The 25,128-nt window shown below is 37.9% G+C and overlaps 1 protein-coding gene across 3 annotated transcripts in view; it reads right to left on the reverse strand.

The window, feature by feature from the left end:
• The window catches only part of RNF144B (ring finger protein 144B), a 156,026-nt gene that overhangs the window by 58,090 nt on the left and 72,808 nt on the right, over nucleotides 1-25,128 (reverse strand). Inside the window, exons 1-2 of one of the 3 annotated variants that reach the window (XM_033115531.1) lie at nucleotides 2,841-2,958; nucleotides 697-897 (exon numbers count right to left, since the gene is read on the reverse strand). In XM_033115531.1, coding sequence (XP_032971422.1) covers nucleotides 697-861 — 165 coding nt within the window. In that variant the 5' untranslated portion in view covers nucleotides 862-897; nucleotides 2,841-2,958. Of the gene's footprint in view, nucleotides 1-696; nucleotides 898-2,840; nucleotides 2,959-11,480; nucleotides 11,776-25,128 lie in introns of those variants that run through there. The other 2 variants (XM_033115529.1, XM_033115530.1) reach the window with 2 other exon arrangements.

Genomic DNA, 25,128 nt, shown 5'->3' on the forward strand with positions numbered 1-25,128 from the left:
AATGAAAATTTGAATAAGACCACCTGGGCTCATACTTCTAGTTGGCACTCTGAACTCAACAGTCTGTTTCCTATCTTTTCACCTTATCCAACCAACCTTCAAGGAGTCATGCAATAAAAGTCACAGGTATTGCTATCAAGTGTCGGACTGAAAAAGACAAGCCCATGCCTGGAGACCTACAGAGTTTCTCTATCATTAAGGAACAAGTAGCCTTCAGTATATTGTGGGGAAAAAAACGGGGGGCAAGGGCTGGCTACAGCAAAGTGAAAAACAGCTGTACAACACGTGCCTTGTAGAAGATAAGCAAGTATATGAAAGAAAAGTCAGTAAATTACTAACTGATTTCTCCATCATCCAAAATACCCAATGAGCTTCTTACGGAGGATAGTTAACTAAGGCACGTTAAAAAGTCTCTATTTTGTTCCTTAGCTGGAACTTTAAGAACAGAAAAACTCTGTTTATTCAACCAATAATGAAATCTCACATACACATTACACTTTTCCTAAAAACCAGTCAATACAAGATTTAGCATTCAAGATACTGTTTGGAAACAGATCCAAATGTGGAATTGCTCTCCGATGCAGGGTCATATTGTAGCAAACTCTGGCTTCTCAGTAAGCCACTAAAATGTACTCTGTACTTGTATAATCCTTCCTTTTGTATTTTCTCATGATGAAAGCATTAAGGAAAACTTACGGCTGTGCAAAAAATGCATTGGCATTCCTGGAGTGTGGTCATCTTGTCCAAAGATTGTTCACACAGGCAGAGTTTGCAAGTGACGAGAGGAGCCAGAGGCAGGTCTCCAGGTGTCGGATTTTCAGCAGTCATGGTGAGACAATGCAGCCTGCCAACTGAGCCCATCAGCCTGTCTTCAGCCTTCTTCACTCTCCTCAATCCCTATAGAAAGGTCGAAAGCAGAAAATATTACATCCATTGATAACAGTTATTGTTTAACATTTGGGCACCAACAGAGCAAATCCTCACGTTCAATGATCTCTAAGTGTACAGTGAATATGCTTTCCGAGAACCATGGGCTAGAGAACTTGCAACCTTGGCAAGGTGTTCCTGGAGTCCTGAAATTTACAGTGACCTCACTGTCCTCCTATCATGTAAACTATGAGAATTAAATGACCACTATGAACAAACATTCAATTTAGGAGTCACACCACTGTAATCAATTCAATAGATGCAAAAAAATACTTAAAAGCAGGTTGTCACTCAAAAATTTAAGCAAAGAATTACCATATGATCCAGCAATTTCACTTCTAGGTGTACACCCAAAAGATCTGAAAATGGACTCAAACAGATATTTGCACACCGATGTTCACAGCAGCATTATTCTCAACAGCTAAAAGGTGAAAACAATCCAAATGTCCATCGACGGATGAATGGATCAACAAAATGTGACATAAACGTAAAATGGAATACTACTCAGCTTTAAAAAGGACTGAAATTCTGACGTATGCTACAACATGGATAAACCTTGAGGACATTGGCTAAGTGAAATAAGCTGGAGACAAAAGGGCAAATATTGTATGATCCTGTTTATAGGAGGTACCTAGAGCAGTCAAGTTCATAAAAACAGAAAGTAGAAAGGTGGTTACCAAGAGCTGGGGGAGAGGGAAATGGAGAATTATTATTTAGTGAGCATAGAGTTTCTGTTTGGGATGATGAAAAAGTTCTAGAAATGTATAGTGCGATGGTTGCACAACATTGTGAATGTACTTAATGTCACTAAATGATACACTTAAAATGGTTGAAATGGTAATTCTCATGCATATTTTACCCCAATAAAAGAAATTTTCAATAAGGTGTTAATGTTGTGTTCCTTCACATACATTGTTTCATTTAATCTTGTGCAACCATGATGATTATTTCCTTCATTTTATAGATGAACTGAGGTTCTGAGAAGTTAAATAATCTTCCAGAGTTCTCAGAGTTTGTATACGACAGAGTAAAATTTAAACCTCCATTTTCCGAGGCCAAGCCCAGTGCCTGGTCCATTATACCAGAGATGCTTCACAAATGAATATTATATAGACGGATGGAGCAAGGAGAGAGAGAAGTCGGAAGGGGGAGGAAGAGAGAGAAAAAAAGAAAGACACATGACTGACGTTCTTCCACTAGATTGTTTTTATTCAGAATATCTTTCAAAGTGGTAAAATAATTGTGAAAATAATCTTCCTGCATATTCACAGTTTATATCATATCAAGAAATTTTATGTTCTGATTAAATAAAAGCAAAATCCTAAAATTCTTACTATTTTAGAAGAGTGTGGCCAATTCTAATAAATTCTGCCATAGAAATAATTGTAAACACACTCTCCCCATACAAGAATCAGACTTTCTTCCTCCCAATATTTGGACAAAAAAATTTACATGTTCAGAATTCGCTACATAGCCCCACAGTGGCTTAATCTCGATACATAGGCATAAAGTACTAAAACAACGGAGGTAAAAACAAATTAGATCAGCTGGAAAGAAAAGAAATCTGAGATCTAACTGCACTGACTTTCTTAATGTTATACCAGAAAACATCGACATTTATTAACTCTAATAACCTGAAGTGTTCAAGGTTTTTCACCTACTCCCCAAGTGGTAATAGAAGACTTGATTAAAAATAAATTAAATAGGAAGCTAAACAGTGGTTGGCTTCCCATATACTTCTTGGGAAAGACCCAGTAAGGTTCAAGACACAGTGTACTTATTCGATTAACTATTTATGAGTTATCATCCAAGAGCAAATTAAATTCAAATCAACCCACATATCAAACTCAAAATTTGAAGTTTAAAAAAATCTCTCTTTAGAGTCAATTAGGGGTAAAAATGAATGATTTTACCTCTTTCCTCTTTGCAGTTTCTGCTTAGACAACTATCACCCATTTGTTTCTCCAAGACTCCCCAGTTCATAGCACAGAGGCTCACCAATCTCTCCCAAATGCTGTCTTCTCGTTTCTATTTTCCCAGCATTCTCACACAATATATCCTAAATTACCTCCCCTCACCCCTCAAAAAAAGAGAAACTCCAAGTCAAACAAGAAGAAATGTACGCTGTAAATGCTTCCTGAGAGGATACGATGGGGAATGACACAGGCTAGAACCATCCCACACCACAGATGTCAATTACGCTTCCTAGCTGATTTGAGGAAAGCTGTTGAAAACAGATAAATCCTATTGTTCCAGCCTAACAAGAGATCTAGGTTTTATTCAAGAAAGTCAATTATTTCTCAGTTTCAACCTATATTAACTTTTAGAAAGAGACATTCAACAGGCCAAATTTTTAATGTACTCGAAAAACGAAGACATAATTCGAAACCTCTTAGGTTTTAATATATCTTAGAAACAGCCTTCTTTTGAAGGCAGAAGTAGAAATTGTGTTAATCAAGGCCATCTAAAACAGAATCTTGTCTCTTGCTATATACATAAGTCTTTACTCATTAGGTTATGAGTTACACGCCTATAGGTTATGAAATCGAAGTTATAAAAATATAAACATATCCATCATCTCCAAAAGTTTCCTCCTGTCCTCTTTATTTATCATTATTTTGTGTGTGCGTCATAAGAACACTTAATACAAGATCTACCCTCTTAACAAAATTTTTAAGTATACAATACTTAACCATAGGCATTATGTTGTTCCACAAGTATATACTTATCTCCAAACTTACCATGTAGTATACATTACATATGTGTAGCTTTTTGGTCTGTCAATCATACTTCAGTAAAGTGGATTAAAATATATATATATAAATTTTAAAAATATATTTTATATATAAAAATATTTGATGACATAAAAACTTTTTATGAAGTACAGATCTATTTTACAAAAAAAGAAAATTCCAAGCATTCCAATCTAGGCAGTACTTGTGACTCAGTGGAATAGAGGAAAACAGTCACATATTTCGTCTCTTTGAAATGGGAACAATCCAAAATGATTTTTCCAAAAAAAGTGATTTGTTAGGATGGCTTTCAAACATTTTGAAAGCAGTGGAATTTTATGAAAACAAAATCTTAAGTAAAATGCCCGTATAAAAGAGATAAGGAAGGTGAGTGCTGGTTGAAGCAATGCTGGGAGGCCCAGGCTAGGTCCTGTTGACCTTTCCCTCAGCAGCCTTCCAAGAGCCATCACAGAAGTAAAGTCTTCACTGTGCACAGTTTGAAAACCAGCCCTTTGGTTTTTCACTCTGGGTAAAATTAATAGTGAATTATTTTTGAAATGAATGACACATAGTGGGCGCTTCATGAAAAAAGAATATTAAACAAAAAAATTCTTTTACCGTTGATTCATTAGAAATCGAACTCCTTGAGCACTAATCAGGAGAATCCTGACATTCTCTAATGAATTCTCCCACACTTGAGATGGCTGTGAATGGCTCCACAGTGCCCTAGTGTTTCTTTATTTATGTCTTAAGATTCACCAGTCTCCACAACATGAAACTACCAATAGTAGAAACTCATCCCCCACTGGAACTACTAGTAAATGGCATGAAATTCAGATGGGGTGCCCACAGGAAGACTGACTGACTACACACTCACAGCCCTTCCTGAACCTTTCATGGGACCACATCCTCACAGGTACACTGACAATTCCCCACAACGTTTCAAACATCTTCCTTACAGAGAGCCTGTAACTCATTCTCGTTCAACTTGTTTTGCCTCATACTTCACGGTTTACCTTAAATAAGAAAGTCACTTGAATGTTCCACCCTACTGCTTGATTTTAAACAATAACAATTATAATTATTTTTACAATTATTACAAATGTGACTGACACTCTTACTGGGTTTCAAGAACCCAATGACAAAAGAATTTTGGCAGAGAAGGCAAGGGGCAAGTTGGAAAGAAAGACACCTGACAGCTGCCTTCAGGTTTAAACTTTCCAAAGTGGTGGCAGGGTTGGGGATGATAGTGACGGCAGACGTCAGCCAAATTACAGAACCACAAAATAGGATAGACCGACTGGGGTATGCAAGGAAGGAAAGCCACTCTAAAGCATCTGATTTTGCACTAAATTACTAGGAAAGGGGAATCGGCAGTTCTATCTACTCGCGGAGTATCTTTTGCGCTCTAAAGTGTTCATTATATGAGAAGCATGTACTATCTGATAGGAAAGAACAGGTAAGTCACTTTTTCTCTCATGTGTTTTCATTAGAATTGCCAAAGAAAGGAATACTTCAGAAGCAGTGCTGGAAGCACAGGATGTATAAGGAATTTTCATAGTCTGCTGGCGGCCTGAAAAAGCAATCTGCTCCAAAAATATAGAGGTTGGGAGAGCCAACATTCAAAGTATTTTTAACTAATGTACTTATGCTTCTCTCACTACCTAAATTCAGAGTATTTATTCCACTGCACAAAAAAATGATATGATTGGAAAGAATGATGTTTTACTAGAATACTTATCTAGTTATTTAGGAATTTTTACACCCTTCTGCAAAAAAACATTAAAATTTAGACAAACTGATAGAACAGGGTTACAGACACTAAGACAAATAAAAAGCTACCGAAAGGAATCAGTTGAATATTACTGGTATAACAGAATATGAATGTACGTAAAAATCCAGTTGACCTGTGCTGAGGTCTTAGTTCCAAGTTATGCTATGAAAGTCTAAGAGTTACTCAAGGAACAGGGACAAAACAGAAGAGGAAACACATGAATATTCTCAAAATGTTTACACGTCCATGCAAGACACTGAGTCACCCCTGTAAGGTAATTGGAATAAAAGATATGAATGTACGACTACGAGAGGGAGCTAACAAAGGTAAGGGCTTTCACAAAGCGTAGGTGGTGGAAAGGCAGGGCTAAGTTGTTGCCTTGTATACTGGAGAGATAGTCTCAGGAAGCCAATATTCTAGCAGAGAAGAAAGAAATAGCATTCAAAAGTCCCATCTCTGCCTTGTTAAGAAAGCTCTCCCAATACCAACTAAGAATGGCAAGCCAGGCAACCAGTTTCCACTCAACACAATCTGCCTTGTGGTGACCTTGGCACCTCAGCCCAATCCAGTGATTTATTTAGCTGCTGGTTCATGTTCTTAACAGAAGCTGTTAGTGACTCCAGGGCAGTCTAGTAAAGTGTTGACCATCATCAGCCATTAGCCGTTTACTGAAGTTCTCCCCTAAATACTGTCTGGACGGGAAGGTAGACCAGCTGGCTGGTAGAGCAGCAAGGGCCATGGGTAGTATTGGTGTCAAGTGAAGCCAGGACTTACAGCAAACCTCCATACTAGAGGTTGGGGTTCTACTCCCCACTTTTATCTGTGACCCACTCTCTGGTCACTGAGGGACTTAGATGAACCAGTGCACATCCAATAACATCAGAAAAACAGTTTTCATATGTGTCCTAAGAAAGAACAAATGGGGACATAGGCAGCCTCACTAGTAATCTGAGAAATGCAATTACTCAAGTATATTTTATATCTATTTAATTACGTTTTAAAAGAACAATGCTCAAGGCCAATGAGTAGATATATGGCATCACACATAGGACACTTCGTCATTATTTGAAAACAGTAAAATGATTAGAAACTATTCTCTAAAATAAACAAACCCAAGAAATACTTAATTCGAAGATATGATGGAAGTAAATCTTCACTTACTCAGGCTTTGTGAGGGAGTAGCATCGTTGTAAAATACTGTTTATCAGTGTGTCTCATGTGATAAAAGGGAAATTTTGTTCTCTTCCCGCTTTTTCAAAACTTATCCAGAGGAAGTCAAATGAAAAAATACTTCAGTCTGTGTAATTCCTTAGTTTTAACATCTTCATCTCATCAGTTTCCAGGATGTTAATAAGATTTTAACTTTGTAATTTGAAGACCATTATCTTCTAAAAATGGAACTGATATGCAAATAAATCTCTATTAACTTGTTTTGTGGATGAAAAGGGCAGACACTCCATTAGGATGAGTACTAGCAAGAACTATTTTCTAGACAGTCTCTGTTATTTGAAATGAATAAATTCTGTTACAACTATTTTAATAAGATCTAATTTTTTCCAGCTGTATTGACATATAATTGATACATAACATTGGGTAAATTTAAAGTGTGCAACCTAGTGATTTAATATACATATTTTGTGAAATGATTACCATAATAAGGTTGGTTAACATATCTGTCCCCTCATACAGTTACATTTTTTTTATGGGGAGAATAATAAGATCCAATTTTAATTTTTTTTCCTACAAAATATTAGGCAAAGTATATGGAAAGAGATATGAGACTATGGCCAACAAAGCACATGACATTATAATAAGTTAACTCTAAACCCTTCAAGTACAGAGCATCTGGGATGTCAAGTTTTAACACTGGCAAAATGCTGGCCCTTTTTCTAAAAATCACATTTCTTTTTTCTTGTCTTCTTTCCACGTTTTCATTACCCCTACAGTGTAAGGTCCAAGAGGAGGAAATCCATTCCCAGCTTTCCTAACAATAAAAATTTATCAAAGGTAGGGCTGAATATGAGAATAACAGCTCAACAATATTTTTGACAGTATAATTTTACATTCATCATGGTAGCTCCCTCCTTTACACCACCATGTCCCCTGCCCACCCCTTTTTTAATCAATGGTTCCCTTGCCTCCCACAATTATTCATACAGCCCTCCTGAGTAATTTTCTACCTCCTGCCTGGCATAACACAGAACTCAGAAGCAGGAAGGATCACCACCTAAAGGCAGGTCAGACAATGATGTAATTAACAGATCAAGGAGGAGTGTTATTTCAGAAAGGTCCATAGAGCAAGAGAAAGGCTGATTTCTTGGGTCATGACATAACCAGGAAACTACACGAATATCTAAATCAAAATTTTTTCTCCCAATGAATAAAGGCATGCGTGACTAATACCCTCTCCTGCAAAAGTTAAAAGTTGCATATAGAAATTTTCATTAGAAGCAAATTTAAAACCACTTTGGGAGAAGAATCTCCTCCATTCTACACGTAAGGTGCATGGTGCGTATTTTTGTACATCTTTGCCAAATCAATTTCTTAAGGAACCAATAATGCAGGAAACAAAGTCAACCCACAAAGAACTGAATTCCACAGATGTTAAGCGCTAGGGCTGTAGAGGTGATTAAGCCCAGTCCCCACTTGTAAAGAGGAAGCTAGTTGAGGATGTTGTCAACAGATAGTTTCATGTACTCACACACAGCACAGTTTGTGGGTTTATGGCTTCAGCCACAAGTCCAGCAAAGAGAGAAATGAGATGTCTTGTACTATCTTCCCAAGAAAGATAAAGAACCAGTTGACTAAAGGTCTGGGACTCAAACTCATGACTGCAGAAGAATTAGAAACCAATGAGACATGGCTTTCCAACTATGTTCTTTAATAGATGTGATCAGCCATGTGATCAGAAGTATCTCCAACTATGAATATGTGTGAGAGAAGTGCATTTCACTTAGGTTGTTGTGTTTTCAATTCAAGGAAGGGCTCGATCATGGATGAGAAGGTTCTCATTCCATGTTGCAAAAGCATTAGTCACTTTAATTCTCTTTAATGTACTGTCTTCCATTTTTTTAATAACTACTACAGTATGCACTGGGTTTAGAAGTGCTCACTGACCAAGTAAATAGCAAATGCCAAAGTTAATAAAAATAAAACATTAGTATAAGACCTCCCACATACATCAAAGGTGAAAAAAACAAATTAAAATTAAAATAATTAAATAAATTAACTTAGATGCTGTTATGACTCTTCAAGTTACTGAATGCTCAGGTGACATCAGAGAAACCATGGTCAAGACGACAAACATCAAAGTATTTTTCTCACTCAGAAACACAACATGAATTAAGAACTACCACTCTAGTTCAAAGTCACTTCCAAGCTTATGTGAATTCCTTCAGGGGACAGAGTCCACCCACATCTTATACATCTTTATATCCTCAGCACCTAGCGTATACCTGGCAAACAATAATCACTCAATACTCCAGTGGATAACTTCTCTGACTGTACATAGAAGAGGGAAATAGTAAAGGCCTGGTTCTCATCTAGTATATGCACTACCACCAGTTCAAATGCTGAAAATATTGATAATTTGCTGTAGCTAAGAACTTCTGTAAATTAAATCAGGCATCCCTGGAAAAAAAAAATCTTAGTACTCAGGAGAAGCTGCTGCAGATACCTATTCCACACAGCTCAAAGTGGAAAGCGTGACTTGTGGGGCAGTTTGGCCCCTTTCCCACATCCAAAATAATCAGTTGCATAAAGTAAGTTTAGTCCCAAAACTGTTTGGACTTTGTTCCTCCATCAACATCTGGGTTCAGCACGATTCCTGACCTCACCTCAAACTGGCTATTTCAAACACTAAGAACCTCACTTAACAAGAAAGTAATGTCCTTAGCCACGCCAGGGGCCACACACAAGCCAGAATGAGCAGAAACACTACAGAGAAATGATTCTGACGTCCTTGTAAACGTTTCTACATATCGAAAATACTGAAACTGCTTTTCAAAAAGGAAAATTTAAATATACTTTCTCAGATTAAATGTATTCATATATTGAAAAGAGAGTTTCCAAGAAGCTAAATTGTCTTGTGCTATAGATAAAATACGCTTTTTCTTTCTAGGTAGAGCATAACTTTTCTCTCTGCTATTGAGTTTGACTCCGAAAACTTGGTTCATAATCTGGGAGATCCAAAAACTAATTATTATTTAAAAAAAAAGAAAGAAAGGAAGGAAGGAAGGAAGGAAGGAAGGAAGGAAGGAAGGAAGGAAGGAAGGAAGAAAGGAAGAAAGAAAGAAAGAAAGAAAGAAAGAAAGAAAGAAAGAAAGAAAGAAAGAAAGAAAGAAAGAAAGAAAAAAGAAAGAAAGAAAGAAAAGACATGTCTTAAACTGACCGAGTTTGGAAGCCTGGCTGCCTTTAATTGCCAATGAACTGAAACCATTCATGACAATGGGATTTTGAATGCTGAGAATGTTCTTGGGGCTCAACACAAAGATATTTGGCATAGATGACTATAAATATTTGTAAAACTCTGGGTAAATGGACAATGTTTGACCACACTCAAAGCTCCCTTCCAGCACAGTTGTGTAGAAGCAAGTTATCTAGAGTGATTGGTTTGGGGGTTTTTTTGGTTGGGTTTTTTGTTTTTGTTTGTTTGTTTTAAATAAAAAGCCAAGCAATCTGATTCTGTGACTCAACATTGTTTTTATACTCTCTATACATATTTACAGTTTCAATTAGTTTTTTTCTTTCCTATTTTTCTCAGTTTATGCCCACCACAAAGAATATGATACCAGTCACAGGTGTGTAAGTGTAAGGCAGGAGTTGGGGAGAAATGAGACCTTGGATTTCCTAATACAATTCTCTCCAAGTGGCTCTGTGGATCTGCTATAGCTATCTTTCTTTTTCTCCCCAGATAGTTTCAGAAATACCTAAGGAACCCAAGAAAAGGACTAGGACTGGGAAGGGAGGACAGAGTAAGGAGGAGGAACCAGCAGAGTAATTAATGTGAAGAACAGGAATCAAGAGGCTCATCTCAGTGAAAGCTGCAGCAGCCAGATACTTTAATTAGCCAGCACCTCTGTGAAGACTGGCTGGGTTCCTTCTGCCTCTTACCCACACCCTAAAAACTGAGTCATCTCAAAGTTCATTACTTTGCTTCTGCTTAGACAACTTCAATGCGCTGCTTCAGAAATGTTAGATACATTTTTATTTAATTCATACCTGGCAATGTTCAAATAAACATCCAGAAATGCCAAGTTAGAAGAACACGGATAGTCCTGCTGGGAGCCCCAGCTAATGTTTTGCTAAGATACATGTGGGGCAGGAAGAAATAAAGTGAGAGGCTGTAGTGGAAACATGGAGACAGAGAACACTTTCCCAGAAAGGAGAATTCATTTCACCTTCAGAGAAACCTGAAGGTGAGAAGTATATGTATCAGGACTAGACTTAGAGCAGAATCCCTGAAACAAATAAGAAAAGCAAAAGGTACCCTGTAAGCGGTAAGCTCAGAATACCTTTTCTGTGCTGAAACAGCAGGAATCAGTTTCACTTTAACTTAAATTTGACAATAGCAGTATAAGATCAGAGTTTCACTGTTATCAGCAATTACCTGGCAAAATAATCAGTATAATGTATGGCCAAGATCTCATGGATAATATAGCATCTTATTCATATCTATGTATGTCAACATATTGCTGTGCATTTCCAAGAAACAGAAGGTAAACATCTGAGGTTATGCCAACTTTCCATCTCCCCTTAAGACACTGGGAGGTTTGATTCAACCTTGAATTTTACAATACATTCTGTAGAGTGTTTTAGTAGAAATAAAACTAGTTTCTTTTTACCTTTACAAAGACATCTATTTTTAAAAGTTAACAGGTGTTTAAGGCATTCAGAACGAATTCGGTTCTGTATGGTTGAAGCACTAGAGGTAGAAAATAAAGCTAAAAACCGTGGTATCCGTTTCCTGTCCTTTTCCTTCTTTTCTTAGTCCAACACTATTCCTGCCTCGCAGTGCCTGCAGCGTTTAGAAAGCTCGCTAAACCTACCTGGCCAGAGAGCTACGTTCCTCCGGCCGCCTGGGGCCGCCGGCGCCGGGCTTCTCAACAGCCTCCCGCGCGCGCTCGCACACCGAGGAGGAGGAGCTGTTTCATCCCCTCTTCCTCCGTACTCTGCGACTGACAGTTTTGCACTCTGCTGGATTTTAACAGGACTCCGGCTCCCACACCTATTGGGCGGGAGGAGGAGGAGGACCTATACCAACCGCCTCCTGCCTTGGGAAGCTGCTGCGGTGCCCCGGATCCTTGCAGAGCTTAGGACGCGGCTCGCCAACTGCAGCGCCGGGAGCCGCGTGTTTATTTATACAGGAAGCTCAGGCGCGGCACTTCCTACTTCCCATCTGGGTCGCACTTTTAACTGCAGGTGATGGTCTTAACCCTGCCCGAACCGGCCGTCAGAGCTCCGGAGCAATTCAGTCCTGCGCTGACTCCACTTGACAGGACCTCTCTCTTATCCTTGTGGGACGGCTGCCGCAGAAATCCAGGGCAGCCCCTAGTGCCCTTCATTCTGCCCAGACAGGCACAGGTCACCTCTTGACCTACACGTGCTTCTCTGCACGTGTCCTCCCAGGGCACTTTTGTCTCCCTCCTTCCCAGCTCTTTAAATTTTTTTCTTCTACTTCCAACAGCCCAGACATGTCTTCCACCTTGCCAGAAAAACTGTTTTATAGAAACACTTCCCATGCACATCTCATCAAAAACACCTTGTACCTGACTTATCCTTTTGTGCCTAGTGATAAAATTAGAAGACAGGCAAATAAAATCAGGAGAGTCTTAGTTTACCTCATAAAAATACAGGTACACCTTTATGAGATGATGATTTACTTGAAGTGTTCTGTCAACAAATTATGTGGGGAACACTTAGGAACCTAGCGGTCCTACGCTCAATTAAAGAAAATATAACAAAGTCATCTGGAAGCTTTGGGGGACCATGATGTGCCTTCCCCACTCCAAAACGTTAGATACTTCATCTGTGTGATACTGACAACAGAGTATATACCTCCTCACTCCCTACACCCCCCAGAGGTCACAATCACAATTCCAAATCTGTTGCAATTTAGAAATGGCCTTACTCTAATACAAGAATCTTTCTGTGCTCACTCTGCAACCTCACTCTACTTTTGCAACTGCAATCAGGAATGTCCTCTTTAAAAGGAAGGGACTCATAAACCTTTTGGGGAAGACATGAGTGTGCCAGTGAAGGAACAGCACACAAGCAAACTGCTCCTCAGCTCTCCGTGTAGAAGAAAACCTTCGGGTCAAAGCCAAGGACTGAAGAATGCAGACAGCGTATCTATGTCTATGTTGGTAGGACAGGCAGGCGGGGGAGGAAGGGAAGGTGGACAAGAGAGGTAAGACAGTAAGAGAACTCACAGTGGGGACCCAAAGTAATAGAATCAGAGGATATTTGAGTTTGAAAGTTCTCCTAGCTAGTTTAGTCCAAATGCTTAATTTTAAAGATGAGGAAAGTGATGTCCAGGGAGATTTAAGTAGTTGGCTAGAGCCAGATAGGACAGAGCTGGAACGAGACATAAATCTGTATCAGATGAAAAAGGTACATGTGAATGAAAACCACCCCAGATGTCTAACCTCAAATTTAGCAGTAGCTGAGATTCTGAGATAATCAACCTCAAGGTATTTTCTTGGTGTAGTGACCACTGATGATGGACAGGAAAAAGGAAAGATAAACAAAGCACCTTCTAAGGGGTGAGTTTATTCATTAGTGTTGATACAAAAGTTTGGCACCTTAACCCAAAGTTCAACAGACTGCACTTTTTAAATTACCATGCAATTGAGTTATAATCGCTTATCAACAGGATAAGGGAAGGAGCCGCTGCCAATATGAATGAAAACATGGGTTAAGCAACAATCATGCTGCCTGTTGTTGTAAATGGCAGGGGGAAGAAAAATATATATTGTATAATTAAAAAACATCAGCATTATTTTCAGCCATGCAAGTTTATAAAAATTGCACTCAAATTTTAGTAGGACTAAATAAACATGTAAAACACTATAGTACCGTGTGACCAGTTCTTTCAGATCTGCCTAACGAGTCCACTGTGTGCATTCATTCATTCCTTCAATCATGTATTGCTCTCCTCCCAGAAAAGCTGCTAGATGTTAGGAAGACAAAGATAAGTTGGATGTGATCCCTATCCTCGAAAAGCTCTCGGGCCAGGGAAGGAGTCAGACAAGCAAATCAGTTCTCAGGGTCCTATGATGAGTGATATGATAGACATGATATGCCACAGGAGCACAGAGAAAAATCATTTAACTGAAGGAAAGAGGTTGATGAACAGAATCAAGGAAGGCATCCCTGGAAAGCGACTTAAAGCTGAGTCTTTAAGTAGCCAGTTGGGGAAGATGGAAAAAGGTGAAACAGTCAGAGGAACAGTCAGTGCAAGACCTAGACTTTAGGTGGGAGACTTTAGGTGACACTTATCATAATTCAGACAGAGTGGATGCATTCAGAATAAAAGCAGGAGGGTCTGAACAGTAGTGACAACTGGCATGAAAAAGGGAACAAATGGAGAGAGATTTCAGAAACAGAATTGTTAGGACTGGATATCTGATTGGATGTAGGGGATAAGGGAAAGAGAAGAGCCCAGGCTGTTGGTGCCACTAACTTAGACTGAGAATAAAATCATAAGGAAAACGATGATTCCATTTTAATCCCGCAGAATCTGAGGTGCCTGTGGGATATACAGGAATACTTGTCTAGCAGGCTGGCAACACAGAGAGAGATTTGGGGTGGAAAGTCTTTTAGGAATTACTGTGTTTCCCCGAAAATAAGACCTAGCCAGACAGTCAGCTCTAATGCGTCTTTTGGAGCAACACCTTCCTCACATTTGTGATGATGCTGGTGTAAACAAACCTACTGCACTGCCAGTCGTATGAAAGTATAACACGTATGATATGCACAATACATACTACTGGATAATGACAATAAACGACTATGTTATTGGTTTATGTATTTACTATGCTAAACTTTTTATTAAGACCTGGTAGTATATCATATCATATCATATCATATCATATCATATCATATCATATCATATTACAAAGACCCGGTCTTATAGTAAAATAAGACCGGGTCTTACGTTAATTTTTGCTCCAAAAGACGAATTAGAGCTGATTGTCTGGCTAGGTCTTATTTTCGGGGAAACACGGTACCATAGATCAGATGACCAAGAGCTGAGATTATCCACAACAGGTGGCATGCTGTTGAGAGAATCAGAGGCTTTGGACCCATACAAACTCTATCACCCACTCGCTATTATGTAAGTTTAAACAAGTTTTCACATACTCGAAACTCAGTTTTCTCATCTATAAAATAGGAATGATGATCTTCATCTCATAGGCTGTTGTGAGGCAAATGAGAGGTTGTGAAGCAGCTAGCACAGGGCCTGAGTGGCACTATCTGAGTCTTGGGGGTGGGGCAGTGACTGTTACCTGCTGGAATTGTGCAGTACACAACCTGCTCACTATAGAGCACAGCCCTGTCACAATAGGAACTCAGTCGGTGTTACTCATCTAAGAAGAAAGGCAAAAGGAAAGCGAGAAGAAAGGGATCCGAAAAGAGAACCCAAAGGAACACCAGGATTTAAAGGGTGAATAAAAGAGGAGTCCTCAAGTAAACCTAAGAAGGAGCTGCTTCTTTTAGACTGCAAAAATAAATGTAACATTTGATACCTCAGACTGAGAAGTAAAATCCAGCCACTACAATCTACAAAGTGCCTTCTATCTTTTTAGCAAAAATAGACATAATACTACAAATTGTTCACCAGAGATTGCAGTCATGTTGACCTGCATCATAATAGAGAATCAGTTCCTAATAAGAATTACAGACCTTCCTAAAGCAAAGGCAAACAAAATCTTGACATGAATGGTAAGTAATCCAAACTGTAGGAATTGTGTTAACTTGTAATATACCTGAAGTTATATAAAGCAAAACCAAAATAAATCCAAAGCATACTTAGTTTTCCCTGCATATGAGGCAAAACCATATAGAAATAGAATTACTAGATTACTAGATATTTATGTGTAAAATACTTATATAATAATATATGCAATAGTATGTAATATATAATAGTTAATAGATATATACTATAAAATGCACTTAGTCCTACATAAGAATCAACAAGTGGAATTTCTTCTTTGGAAAATTACTATCTTTATTATAAATAAACATCAAGACTCATTCCTGTGCTATTGAAATTATTCTTCTAATCTACCTTAATATGTAAGTTAGGAACACATACCTTAGACGTAACATCTTAGTTATATCTTGTGTTAAAACATTAAATTTTTTTTAATGATTTGTTCAGTTTCAAAAAATCAGATGAAAGAACGCAAGTATTGGGAAACCAGATTCTGCAATAGGTGCAATTCTTTCTCCACAGGAAAAGATTTAAGGCAAGGGTCATGGCGTTCTGCCACTGACAACATGGTGATTTCTCATTTCCAAACAGCCACAATTTCATTTGCATTTTTTCTATTGCATCTAATGGTGCTCATCTTATATGTTTAATTCAAGTTTTATTGAGGGTATTGAGTATAGAACTAAGAGTAAGACACAATGAGACTAAGAACATTATAAAATAATGTGATAGAAATTATGCCAGATATGCTTAGGCTGGGATGGAAGTCAAACTACCTGAAATGTCAAAATATGACCCAGAAATGATCATCCAGTTACCTCAGACTTGATAACAAAAGTTTTCAAAAAGCTGGGGCATGTCATTTGGTTCTGTTTCATACATACAAGAGCATCTCAACATTTCACAGAACAAGTCAAAACCAGCTGGGCCCCAACAAGAAAAACCTGACCAGAATATGGGCATGAGCTGCGTAAGACTTTTCGGTCAACAACAGATCGCGTGTGCGACAGTGGTCTCATCAGATTATAATGGAGCTGAAATATTCCTACCACCTTGTGACACCGTGGCCATCGTAACATCATAGTGCAACACGTTCCTCACATTTGTGATGATGCTGGTGTAAACAACCTACTGCACTGCCAGTCGTATAAAAGTATAACACGTACGATATGCACAATACATACTACTGGATAATAACAACAAATGACTATGTTATTGGTTTATGTATTTACTATGCTATACTTTTTGTTGTTACTTTAGAGTATACTCTTTTTGCTTATTAAAAAAAAAAAAAACGTTTGCTGTAAGAGAGTGTGCCATGTTACGCAGACAGCAGCTGCATACCTCTGGTGTTTATCGCATCTCTTGATTGTATCATATGTCTCTTGTGCTTGATTTAATCTTCTGTTGTTTTTTGACAGTAACATGCTGTACAGGCTTGTAGCCTGGGAGCAATAGGCTACACCACATAGCTTGGGTGTGCAGTAGGCTGTACCATTTAGATTTGTGTAAGTGCTCTCTATGATGCTTGCCCAACCATTAAATCGCCTAAAGACCCATCCTCAGAATGGATCCCCATTGTTAAGCAGCGCTTGGCTGTAATCTCAAACTGCCATTGCCATTATGCCACATGAGAACCCACCACGATGCAACATAGAGAGCTGAACAAGAGAGCAAGACTCCAAAGGATTCAGTGGTTCAAGACTCTTAACGTCCGAAATATACCACCACTACCATGTTTCCCTGAAAATAAGACCTAACCGGAAAATAAGCCCTAGCATGATTTTTCAGGATGACATCCCCTGAACATAAGCCCTAATGCATCTTTTGGAGCGAAAATTAATATAACACCTGGTCTTATTTTCAGGGAAACACGGTAGCAAGCTGGGGTTACGGGCCTGATGAGAAAATGGAATTCAGCACTCTTGTTCATCACCTAACTCTGGAAAGAATGACTGCATTAGTCCTGAATTAAGATTCTCCACTAGAAAGTCAGATGAAATAATATTGAGAATCCTTATGTTTGCAAAGTTTCATTTGCATTTTTACTACTAATATAATTACCATCTCCTCCAAATTCCTGTGTATCAATCAGTGGGGAAAAAAATCCCCCCAAACAATGTTCTCGTAAGTCATCATCCCAGACAATGCATTAATTGGCTTACAGAACATGAAGGACTCAGTGCTGTACATCCATACTCTAGCAAGGGTGTCAAAACTGCGGCCCGCAATCCATTGTTAATTGGCCCGCAGCAAATTCCAAAAATATATTTAGTTTACTTAAATAAACCAGGTGAGGCAATACGTACTTCACCTGGACTGAGTGGCCCGGCTGTTTGTGTATTTTACCGCATATGGCCCTTGGTGAAAAACGTTGAAAAAAGTTTGGACATCCCATGCTCTACAGGATACAAAGGACTCAGCTGATAAAAGTCAAACTATTTCCTGGCTTAAATTATGAGGAACTTCATTCTTCAAATTAAGACACCACTATACAGGGACCAAATTACTCATAGGTGGGAATGTTAATTTTCCAGTGGAACTTTAGTTTAAAGGCCCCTTAAAAACTTGTTTTCTCTATATCGTGGATGGCTGATTCCCTTCTTTTCCTGCATTCTCCCTTTCACCCTTCTCATCCCACTTCCTGCAGAATAGTGAATCATCAAGTCCCCAGTGAAACCAAGAGCCAGAGAGAACCAACAAACACTATCATCTGCAACAGATCAAAGAAACCAAAATTAAGGGCATGGAACCCAGGGCGAGATGAATGCTGGATGGAGAAAAGCAGGTACCTTGAAAGAGAGGTACTCTACAAGAGAAAAACAAAAAACACCTATTTCCCTCCCACATCTACCACTTTCATCTGAAGTCCTGCTTATCCTCCTCAGAATGTCAACGGAGGGTATGGTTCAGTATCACTCCTCCCAGCACATGCCACAGGATGGCACCCACAAGGAGCACCACAGGGACTGGCTAGGTATTGACCACTGTAGCAAAAACGATAGAATCTGTGCAGCAATGCTTGCATCACCAACAAAATGGGACATCAGAGAGATCCCTTACAAAGCAGTGTTCCTTAGGTGGAAACTTCTCATTCCCTTTGGCCCCTGGAAAGGAATCATAAGAAGATTCAATATATGAAGATCCACTTAAATAAGCAGTAATTGCAGTCTTGTGATATGTCTTTGCAAAGTGCCTTTTTCCAAGGGCCTCACAATAACCTTTAAACTCATACTATGCCTGACCCTCACAACTATACTTCTCATGGAAGTCACTGTATCACTAGCTGCAAGTAATTAATGATCTCGTATGGCCAGTACTGAAGAAAATAAGTTCCTGCCCAGAGTCCTCTCTACTCAGATACACAGGACTTTCCTTTCTCCTCTAATTCAGCTCTTTCTTTATGCTTCAGCTCTGGTACCTATGCAGCACTCTATATGTCTATCTCCCTGAGTAGTCTGTGAGAACAGTATCATAATTTTTTGTTCACTTTCTACTCACACTGGCCCCTCACTCACCCATGTACCAAAATTAACAGCATATGGTATCTTCTAAGCATTTTTCTCAGTGTTCTTCAGTATACTGGTGTATGCTAACACACACACACACACACACACACACACCATTTATCTTAGCTCTGTGAATTGTCTATTCATATGAGGTATGACAATTAAGTTCACGAACTTATCCTAGAATAAGTGCTACATATCTCATTGCTGAATATCACTATGGTCACCTTCAAAGTACTCCCCTTGGGGAGCTATGTACCGACGCCAGTGCCTAGTCCACCCTTCGAAGCAATTTTTCTAGAACTCTTTTTCTAGAATGGCCATCAGAGCTGTCATCGTGTTACCCTTGATGTCCTGAATGTCATCAAAATGTCTTCCTTTCAATATTTCCTTTATCTTCAGGGAAAGACAGAAGCCACTGGGGGCCAGATCAGGTGAGTAGGGAGGGTGTTCCAATACAGTTATTTGTTCACTGGCTAAAAACTCCTTCCCAGACAGTACCGTGTGAGCTGGTACATCATCGTGATGGAAGATGAATTGTTGGCGAAAAGTTCAGGTCATTTCGTCTAACTTTTTCACTCAGCCTTTTGAGCACTTCCAAATAGTAAACTTGGTTAACTGTTTGTCCAGTTGGTACAAATTCATAACGAATAATCCCGCTGATGTAAAAAAAAAAGGTTAGCAACATCGTTGCAACAAAGTTTGTAAACTTAATTGTCAGAACTTGTATTCTTTGTCCATTTTGCTTCAGAATAGTTTATGTTTTTCCTATTTTTAAGAGCTCTTTATAAATTATAAATATTAACACTTGGCCTACAATATATTTTACAAATACTTTTTCCACACATAGCTGATATCTACTGGTTTATTTTTATGTTACTATTTCCATAAAATGTTTTTTTATTGTACATATTAGATATCCCTTCCTTTTCTTACATAGTTTCTGGGGTTTACATTCTTTTTTGTTTCTTTTTTTTATTTTTATTGGGGAATACTGGGGAACAGTGTGTTTTTCCAGGACCCATCAGTCGTTGTCCTTTAATCTAGCTGTGGAGGGCACAGCTCAGCTCCAAGTCCAGTCGCTGTTTTTAATCTTAGTTGCAGGGGACGCAGCCCACCATCCCATGCGGGAATTGAACCCACAACCTTGTTGAGAGCTCACGCTCTAACCAACTGAGCCATCCAGCCGCCCCTCTGGCAGCTCAGCAGCAGCTCACTGTCTTCAACCTAATTGTGGAGGGCGCAGCTCACTGGCCCATGTGGGAATCAAACCTGCAACCCTGTTGTTAAGAGCTCGCACCTTTGCCATGAGTGGCCAGCAGCCAGCTTGAGCAGCCAGCAGCCAATGAGAGCTGCTGTGAACAGCTGACCAATGACTGGTGACCAACTGCCTCAAGCCGGGAGGGAGCGCAAGTCTCGAATACCAGCATGGGCCAGGAAGCTGTGTCCTACACAACTAGACTGAGAAACAATGGCTTGAACCAGAGTGGGGGGGGGGGAGTGAAAAACGGGGGGGGGGGGGGGAAAGCTCGCGTCCTAACCAAATGAGCCATCCAGCCACACCCTGGGGTTTACATTCTTGATTAAGAAGGTTTCCCAAGCTTCACATTGTACTTGTGTGCTTTCCTGGATATTCTTGTTTAAGATGTTAATTGCTTTATTTTTAATTTGTCTTTAATTCACCAAGGAACTACCTTTAAATGATGAGTAGTTATATTTTATGATGAGGATATATTTCATCTAGGTAGGGAACTATCTATAACAGCACAATATATTAAGTAACCCAGTATTTTTCCACTGAATTAGAGTGCAACATGTATCAAATACTAAGTTTTTTGTATGTTCAATTATCTATTCTGAATGATCTATTTCTGAATCTACTCTGTTCCAATGATCTATTTAATGACTGCTAGGCCAATACTATCTTGATTATAGTGACTTTATAGTATTCTTATTTTTCATGCTTTCCTTGGGTATAATAGGGTATTTCTTTATCAATATAAAACTTTATGATTATTTTATACAATTTTTTAATACCCGTGTTGCTATTCTATGTTTGAACTGCAGGAAATTTATATATTATGTATATTTTTATGGTTTTATTATCTAAGGAAATAATTCCTTCATTTCTTAGTGTTCATTGCTTTGGTTAAATTGAAAAAAAGCTTCCAATTTTACATTTATCAGGCATCCAGCTGTCTCCCCAAATATTTTATTAATTCTATAGAGTGGATTATTTTTTAATTTAGTCTCATGTTTGAGGATGTATATACACAGTCATTTCAGCAACAAGAAAGATATCGTTTATCTCTTCTATTCCGATATATATATCAGCAATATAATTTGTCTTATTGCATTTTATAGAACATTAAAGATAATGATAAATAAAAATGCTGGTCATAGGCACTCTAATCTAGATCCTTATTTAATTGGTTTTAGTATTACACCATTTATAAAGAAGCTTGTTGTTTGTTTTTCACAAGTAGTCTTTATTATATCTAAGTCGTCTTCTGCTATTCCTCCTCATTGCAGAGTTTTATTAGGAATAGTACTGAACTTTATATCAAATGGCTTCTTGGCAGGTACTGATGTGATCATGTTACTTATGTTTTAAATTTTGATACCATGGATTAGGTAGCTGGACTTTCTGATATTCAACAAAATTTTCATTCCTGAAATAGACAATACCTTCCTGATCATATTTTATTGTCTTATATTGATATTAAAGATATGCTGGCTTCATAAAGTGAATTGAAGAGGTACTTATTTTTTCCTATAATCTACAAAAGTTTAAATAACATTTGCAATTAACTGACTCTTAAATACAAAATGACGATAAAATTTCTCATTCAATCAGGACACTTTGAGAACAAAAGAAGATGCTAATAAACAATTAAAATCATGTAATTTTTAAATTTTACACTCATTGACAAAATAATTGGTTTTATTATATTGGTGGACTGAGAAAATAGTTCAATTAAAATTTGTTTTAAAAAATAAAACGTTTTTAAGAAATTACTATGAGCAACTATATGCCAACAAATTTGACAATCTGGAAGAAATGGACAATTTTCTAGAGGCGTACAACCTTCCAAGGCTAACTCAAGAAGAAACAGAAAACCTGAATAGACTGATTATCACCAGGGAAATTGAATCAGTAATCAATAATCTCCCAACAAACAAAAGCCCTGGACCAGATGGCTTTACAGGTGAATTTTACAAAACGTTCAAAAAAGAATTATCACCTATTCTCCTCAAGCTCTTCCAAAAAATCCGGAAGAAGGGAAGACTCCCAAACACTTTTTATGAAGCCACTATCACCCTGATCCCACAATCAGACAAAGACACCACAAAAAAAGAAAACTACAGGCCAATATCTCTAATGAACATAGGTGCAAAAATCCTCAACAAAATATTAGCGAACAGAATTCAGCAATACATTAAAAAGATCATACACCATGATCAAGTGGGATTCATCCCTGGTATGCAAGGGTGGTTCAACATCCGTAAATCAATTAATGTGATACACCACATTAACAAAATGAAAAATAAAAATCACATGATCATATCAATAGATGCAGAAAAAGCATTTGATAAAATCCAACAGCCATTTATGATAAAAACCCTTAAGAAAGTGGGAATAGAGGGATCATATCTCAACATAATAAAGGCCATATATGACAAACCCACAGCTAACATCATACTCAATGGGGAAAAGCTAAAACCATTCCCCCTAAGATCAGGAACAAGGCAAGGTTGCCCACTATCTCCGCTTCTATTCAACATAGTGCTGGAAGTTCTAGCCACAGCAATCAGACAAGAAAAAGAAATAAAAGGCATCCAAATTGGTAAGGAGGAAGTAAAATTATCATTATATGCAGATGATATGATACTATATATAGAGAACCCTAAAGACTCCACCAAGAAGCTATTAGAGCTGATAGATGTATTTAGTAAAGTAGCAGGATACAAAATTAATATTCAGAAATCAGTTGCATTTGTATATGCCAAAAATAAAACATCAGAAGGAGAAATTAAAAAAACAATCCCATTTACAATTGCTCCAAAGACTATAAAATACCTGGGAATAAATTTAACCAAAGAAGTAAAAGATCTGTACTCAGAAAATTATAAGACACTGAAGAAAGGAATGAAAGAAGATATAAATAGATGGAAACACATATCATGTTCATGGATAGGAAGAATTAATATAGTTAAAATGTCCATACTGCCTAAGGCAATATACATATTCAATGCAATTCCTATCAAACTACCAACGACATTTTTCACAGAAATAGAACATATAATTCTAAAATTTATATGGGACCATAAAAGACCCCGAATAGCAAAGGCAATCTTGAGAAATAAGAACAAAGTGGGAGGTATAACAATACCTGACTTCAAATTATACTACAAGGCTACAGTAATCAAAACAGCATGGTACTGGCATAAAAACAGACACATAGATCAATGGAACAGAATAGAGAGTCCAGAAATAAATCCACGCCTATATGGCCATTTAATCTACGACAATGGAAGCAAGAATGTACGATGGGGTAAAGACAGTCTATTCAATAAATGGTGCTGGGAAACCTGGACAGACACATGCAAAAAAATGAAGCTGGACCACCTCCTTACACCATATACAAAAATAAATTCAAAATGGCTTAAAGACTTAAATGTAAGGTCTGAAACCATAAAATACCTAGAAGAAAATATAGGAAGAAACTTCACAGACATTTCCCAGAGTAAGATTTTTTACTGAAATATCCCCTCGCGCGAGGGAAGTAAGAGAAAAAATAAACATGTGGGATTCTATCAAACTAAAAAGTTTTTTCACAGCAAAGGAAACCATCAATAAAACAAAAAGGGATCCTACTGAATGGGAAAAGATATTTGCCAATGATATATCTGATAAGGGATTAATATCACAAATCTATAAAAAACTCACTCAACTCAACTGCAAAAAAACAAACGACCCAATTAAAAAATGAGCAGAGGACTTGAAGAGACATTTTTCTAAAAAGGACATACAGATGGCAAACAGACATATGAAGAAGTGCTCAACCTCACTAACCATCAGAGAAATGCAAATAAAAACCACAATGAGATACCACCTCACCCCAGTCAAAATGGCTATCATCAATAAATCAACAAACAACAAGTGCTGGCGCGTATGTGCAGAAAAGGGAACGCTTGTGCACTGTTGGTGGGATTGCAGATTGGTGCAGCCACTATGGAAAACAGTATGGAGGTATCTCAAAAATCTGAACATGGAACTACCCTATGTTCCAGTAATTCCACTCCTAGGTATCTATCCGGAGAAATCCAAAACTCCAATTCAAAAATCTTTATGCACTCCTATGTTTATTGCAGCACTATACACAATAGCTAAGACATGGAAACAACCGAAATGCCCATCGGTAGATGACTGGATTAAGAAAATGTGGCACATTTATACAATGGAGTATTACGCAGCCATAAAGAAGAAAGAAATCTCACCATTTGCAACAACATGGATGGACCTAGAGAACATTATGTTAAGTGAAATAAGTCAGATAGAGAAAGATAAGTACCATATGATCTCACTTATATGCGGAATCTAAAGAAAAGAATAAGTGAATGAACTAATCAGAAACAGTTTTGGAGACAAAGAGGAAAAACTGAGGGTTGCTAGATGGGTGGGGCAGGTGGGGGTAAGGGGGAAGGTGAGGGGATTGGAAAACAATCAGTAACCACAAGATGGCCACGGGGTTTGAAAATTAATCTGGGGAACGTAATTTAGTGGTTACCAGAGGGTAAGGGGGTTGGGGAGTGGGAGATGAGGGTAAGGGGAATCAAATATATGGTGAGGGAAGGAGAACTGACTCTGGGTGGTGAACACAAAATGTAATTTATAGATGATGTGATACAGAATTGCACACCTGAAATCTATGTAATTTTACTAACAATTGTCACCCCAATAAATTTAAAAAATAATAATAATAAAATTTTAAAAAAATTAAAAAAGTTAAAAAAATAAAATAAAACGTTTGCATTTTTTAAAGGAATTTTTTAAAATTTATATTGATATATCTTAATATTAAAAACATGGCAAGAAAAAATATTCTTGGCACACAGTCAAGTACTTTAATCAGTTTGTCACTAATATTGAGTCAGTACTATTTTTTATTTTTATATTTTTAGTATGATCTTAGTTTATTTTTTTAAATTCCTTCAATCTTCTTCAAATGTACATTTCATAGTTAA

Source organism: Rhinolophus ferrumequinum, chromosome 9 (genome assembly GCF_004115265.2).
Source record: "Rhinolophus ferrumequinum isolate MPI-CBG mRhiFer1 chromosome 9, mRhiFer1_v1.p, whole genome shotgun sequence".
NCBI lineage: Eukaryota > Metazoa > Chordata > Mammalia > Chiroptera > Rhinolophidae > Rhinolophus > Rhinolophus ferrumequinum.